The sequence below is a fragment of the Eutrigla gurnardus genome (genome assembly GCF_963514095.1).
Source record: "Eutrigla gurnardus genome assembly, chromosome: 12".
Classification (NCBI taxonomy): domain Eukaryota; kingdom Metazoa; phylum Chordata; class Actinopteri; order Perciformes; family Triglidae; genus Eutrigla; species Eutrigla gurnardus.
Genome location: NC_139926.1, coordinates 10621933 through 10627932, shown reverse-complemented (window position 1 = coordinate 10627932; position 6000 = coordinate 10621933). Strand labels below are relative to the sequence as shown.

The window sequence follows — 6000 nt, the reverse complement described above, 5'->3', positions numbered from 1 at the left end:
CTTTACTTCCCGTTCCATTGCATACAGAGATAATGCCAGAAATGTAGCATATTAAAAAAATAATCTAAGCCTTTTGTCATGAAATAATTGTAACAGCTGCAAAATAATACAGTCCTTTAACACGCTGTCCCCAGAGACTTGCTGCAACGTTTTTTATGAGGTGACGAAATAACAGACAGTTTTTGTTCTTTCTTTCTTTACAAAAAGTTTCACAAACTGCCGCCCTCACCACAAGCAGATTCGTTGGTTTTTATAGCGCACCCGTTTTTGGAGACGAACGCATCCTCCCACTCCTCCTCCTGCTGGGAGGGCGGGGCCAGGCCCGCCTATATATCGAGTTGATTGCTTATAGGCGCAACTGATCCCCACGCTGCAACACACAGACGCACACTGGTCCTGACGTTACGTTATCAACGAGTGGTAAACATGGAGGTGAGTTCCTTTATCGGTATTTTTTTAAACATGTGGCAGTTTAGATCCGTTTTGCTTGAGGCGGTTTAATTATAATGTAGACTTGTTGTTGTTGTTGTGTTTAATCATTTTTACACCAGTGTTTTTGTTGGTATATAATTCACTCATTTTACAAAAAAAAAAAAAAAAAAAAAATTCAAATACATTGCAATTCATCCAATGATTAAAAAAAACAATACATAAAAAAGTGCAAATATAAATTTAAACTTTTAGACAACACCAACTTTAGAAACAAGTTAGCAGATTTATATGTGTTTTTCTTAAAGAGCTGATGTGATAAGTAATGTAACTGTCAACTGTTTTCTAACTTTTCAATTCCCTTTTCTTTCAGTTCACTGACTATTCATTTGACTATAACAGTAGTGACAACATGTCAGAGGAGTCTGGAGATTTCGCCATAGACAACCAGGAGCCATGTGGCAGAGCGCTCAGCAGCGACTTCAACAAGATCTTCCTACCAACAGTTTATGGAATTATATTTATCCTGGGAATCATCGGCAATGGATTAGTTGTTGTGGTCATGGGCTACCAGAAAAGGGTCAAAACGACGATGACAGACAAGTACCGGCTCCATCTCTCCCTGGCTGACCTCCTGTTCGTCCTCACGCTGCCCTTCTGGGCCGTGGATGCTGCCAAAACCTGGTACTTTGGAGAGTTCCTCTGTGTGTCCGTGCACGTGATCTACACGGTGAACCTGTACAGCAGTGTGTTGATCCTGGCCTTCATCAGTCTAGACAGATACTTGGCAGTTGTGCGGGCCACCAACAGCCAAGCTATAAGGAAGCTGCTTGCGAGCAGGGTGATCTATGTGGGTGTGTGGCTGCCTGCTGCTGTGCTGACCGTACCTGACCTGGTATTTGCCAGGGTGCAAGACATGAGTTCTTCAAACTACCACGTTTCCGATAAAAGCATGGTGACAGACTCCAGGATCATCTGCCAGCGCATCTACCCGCAAGACAGCAGTATAATATGGATAGTCACATCCCGCTTCCAGCACATCCTGGTGGGCTTCGTACTGCCCGGTCTGGTCATCCTCATCTGCTACTGCATCATCATCGCCAAGCTGTCAAGAGGAGCCAAGGGCCAGGCTCCGAAGAGGAAAGCGCTGAAGACTACGGTCATCCTGATCCTTTGTTTTTTCTCCTGCTGGCTGCCCTATTGTGTTGCCATCTTTTTGGACACCCTGGCCATGCTGAATGTGATCTCTCCTTCTTGTCAATTGCAACAAGCGGTGGAGACTTGGATTTCTATCACAGAGGCGCTGGCCTATTTTCACTGCTGCCTAAACCCCATCCTCTATGCTTTCCTGGGAGTTAAGTTCAAGAAATCAGCCAGGACTGCACTGACAGCCGGCAGCAGATCAAGTCAGAAAGCGACTCTCATGACAAAAAAGCGTGGGCAAATTTCATCTGTGTCAACTGAGTCCGAGTCCTCAAGTGTTCTGTCAAGTTAACAAACAGTCAAACACAGTCTGTAACTTGATACCCCTCAGGAGAGAGAGAAAGAATAAGCTCCAATTCCAAAGAACTTACTACATTTTGTAAAGCTGTAAAAGATGTAAAAAGAAGAGTTTTTTTATACTTTTGGATTTCTTTGCCTCTTTTTTTTTACTGCGATTGTGTGTTTTTATTGGGATTTGTGTAAGTTGTATGTTGCTCAAAGCAGATTGTGTCCTCAGGCTGTGCCTTGTATTGTCATCCAACTTTACAATCAGGATCCATTTACCGTGTTTTAATCTTTGCAATTTGTGCTGCTGTATCAAAGCTCAGGTGTACATACTTTTTTTTTCATGGATGGTAGCTGCTCTTTGAATCCTGTACATAGTTTGTAGCATTTGCATGTTCGCACTTAAATTGTGTGATTATCTGAAAGCTGTTATTTATTGCCCACAGTCACACTGGATGTTTTTTTTGTTTTGTTTTTTTTGTTTTTGTAAAGTTTTGTAAAAGAAAAACTGCATGCTGCTTTTTTACCATTTGAAAAAATAAATAAAAGAATTTCATTGCTTCTCATAATGACTGGTTTGCATTTTCACCTAAAAACAGCTCCTCCTTCCCTTGGGGGTTGGGGGATGAGGCGTGTGTGTGTGTGTGTGTGTGTGTGTGTGTGTGTGTGTGTGTGTGTGCGTGTGTGTGTGTGTGTGTTGGGGGGAGGGGGTGAGTGGGTGCTTGGGGGTCAACACAAATGTCTCCACCTGATCTGGCTAGAAAGCAGGAGGACTATGCAGGCAGACCCTGTAATTGTAAGGACATCTGTGCACTTTTACATCTTTAGCAGCAAAGGCACAAAAGCTCAAATCTTTGGTTATAATTAGCACCCATATGGCTCCCTAACAAAGAAAATAGCATGTTATGTTCTCCTTTGACTCGTTTCCTTTCTTCTCAGTTAGATATACTGCCTCCATTACATTTGGCTTGTAAACAAGTGTTATCCTCATGCACTTCTCAGGCCGGGTCAGTGGGTCAGTTTAGTTATTTCCCAGCTCACAAAACAACATGAAAAATAGTATTCCGGACACAGGTTGTATATTCTAAAGATGCAAAAAGGCAGACATATTCTTTGTGGAGCACTCACGCAATATATCATTGGCAATAAATCTGCTGAAATTACATAGTGACAAGATAAGACATTAAAAAATGACAAGTTTAAACACACATGCTGACATCAATCTTTCTGTGGGTTCTTTTATCTCCAACACATACTAGAAATGAACCTGGGTGGACTGGTGACAGGGTGATGTTCAAGTTGGAGACCAAAGGAATTCGGCAGCAATAGATGTCAAGGAGAATGAAGTCATAACGGCTGCTGAGCTATGTGACGCTGGCATCCATTCAAGATTCCAAATGAGGGACATTTCCATTTCTTTACATGTAAAAAAAGAAAGAAAAAAAAGGTGTGAAGTGCCTCCATCAGGCCACAAGGTTAATAGCTATTTGGGGGCTCTGGTCTCTCACAGTGAAAGAGGATAAAACAAAAGGTGCTTTTTTCAGTTGGAAATGTTCCCAGATGTTTCAGAATTAGCATACGAGCTGGACTGTCTCAGTCTGTGCAGGGACAGATATGTGATTAACACTTCAAGTGTTCAGATGAATCCCCTTCATCTGCTTCTTTTACCGCCATCAGGGAAGGAAGTTAGAGGCTTTGGGATCATATCAACACAGAATATACACAGACACACCGTAAACTGATTGATCTAAACCTAAATAATCAGATCAGATAGAATCAGATATTCAAAAAACATGCAAATCACCAAACAATGTTAAGAATGAACAAAACAAAAAAAACGTTTTAAAGGGTATATACCCTAAACAAACTATTTCCCTCTTGATAAAAAAAAAAAGTCCTATCTTATCACAAACATGATTTGAACATTTAATTCAATTAAATTGTATTTATAGTGTCAAATCACAACAGAAGTCATCTCAGAACACTTAACACATTGAGCAGGACTAGAATACGCTCAAAATTTCCAGAGTCAATACAATTTCAAAGTTCCAACATCACCCAGGGGCAAGCGTTACAGCGACAGTGTTCCCTTGGGTTCCAACTGCATTTGGTGTTGGTAGTATAGTAGTAGTAGCAATTAGTGGTGAAGTTGTGTAGCTGGTAAAGACCAAAGATGGACATGTTACACATATACACATATACACATATACAAGATGAAAATGGTGTTAATACTACATGACAGTTCCCAAGAGTTCGCCGCATTTAAAGGCATTTGCTTCACGAATGTTTCTGATTATTTGTCCCCACATGGGTGTATTACATGCCATTCTCAAAATAAATAGCCATTATCACCACAACAAAACATAATGGGATTTTTTACAGCTTGTCCAAAGTGCCCGCTTGAGTGCACAAATGATACTCAGGGCGCCTCTGGGAATAAACCCCTGTATGCAAGAAGGCGTCCTTTCATTCATAATTAAAGCTTTTGCTCTCTCTCTCTGCGTGATGACAAAATACTGACTGCTCAATAATATACACAAGCCATATACTGCCTCTTCTGTGTTTATTTAGACACACTTAGCTCACTTCATATGATCACATTCTCATGATGCTGTCACCATCTCTTGCACTACATCAACATTAATTTCCTGTGCAAATTTGTTTGCAAAAATCCAAACTTTCTGGCATCTAATATATTAGTTATAACAAACTCATTAGTGTGTGTTGAAGTAGTGACGAGTTTCTTGTTTGCTTTATAGGTTAAAGGGCAAAGTTGTTGAAATGGACGGGAAATGCTTTCTACTGGGGATTCATTACCGGTGTGCGTCTAAGTTTCTAACTGCAACTTGAAACCATTGTCCAGAAGGACCTCATTTAATTGTTGTTGTTGAGATGTATCAAATGTATGAGTGACAGCATAACCAGTACGTGCAGGGAATATTTTAAAGGGCCATTTCTTAGGATGAAAGCAACGCAAATACCACAGGTTCCTTTTGGGCAGCGACCTGCTCTACTAATGGTTACATTGTTTTGGTTGGAAAGTGAGCAGCAGGAAGGCTGTTTCCTGCATCAGGAGCTCCTGTGGTCAACAGCCTGAGAAAAGCTTTGATGACCCCCCACTGTATTCAAACCATCACTCGCAACGCTTGGCCATTCCTGTAAAGGTCACTGGATACCTGGATGCACCTAGTGCACTCGACCCAAGGCGTGAAAGCAATTTCATGGGGAGTGTCGATTTTTTTTATTCTAATGGTTTATAAAAATCACAACATGACCACACACGGTGGTGTTTGTGGGCATGTTGTTGTTGGTGTGAAACGTTTATTTACCTACTGCAGATATTTCACATTTTTCAGCATTAAGGAACCGTCTAATAAGGAGTCATTAGACCACTAACTGCACTTTAGTAGGTCAGGTTAAGATCTCTGTGGTACCTCTTTATCGGAAACAGAATTGCATATAGGCTGTCAATAATCCTCTTACACCAAAATATCCCCTGATGCCATTACAGGTTTTAAATGTACAGCTTTTAATGCAGACCATGTTGTATGCCATATGATTCATCTGTCACTGTCAATATAAATCCTACACTGAATAAACGGTAGAGCCTTTAGACGGTATAGATCTTTACTATAGATAATCATCCAGTATGAAATTGTTTGTATTTAGTAAGAAATATTTCTTATTTAGTTCTTTGTATTTTTAATAACTTACAGAATACTTATCTTGTGTATACAATACTTTTTTTACATACCAGTTCTGTCTAATATTTTGCCATTTTGTCCATGCTGGCATTGTACATGCTGGTATTTCTAATTCTGTTAAAAAAAAAAAAGTAAAGTATTTTTCTCTGTATGTGTTCTCATAATTAGCCAAAAAAGTAGATTCTTATTATTATTAAAGACTATACTACATACGTCATAGGTTGCATGCCGCCAATGTTTATCATATCTTATGATTCATAACAGTTTTACCATGAACAATTATGATAAAACTGACCCTGCGTTGAAGCCATTATTTTACATAACCCGTTTCCATTATTTCGTCTACCCCATGTGCACAACGGGCAAAATAAGTCAGTCG

At 40.1% G+C, this 6000-nt stretch overlaps 1 protein-coding gene across 1 annotated transcript; it reads left to right on the top strand.

Annotated features, from left to right (window-relative positions):
• Nucleotides 1–361: 361 nt before the first annotated feature.
• On the top strand, nucleotides 362–2486 carry cxcr4b (chemokine (C-X-C motif), receptor 4b). The gene is made up of 2 exons (XM_084023495.1): nucleotides 362–432; nucleotides 803–2486. The coding sequence occupies exons 1-2, from the start codon at nucleotides 427–429 to the stop codon at nucleotides 1922–1924; spliced, it is 1128 nt and encodes a 375-aa protein (XP_083879621.1). The 5' UTR covers nucleotides 362–426; the 3' UTR covers nucleotides 1925–2486.
• The last annotated feature ends 3514 nt before the right edge of the window (nucleotides 2487–6000 follow it).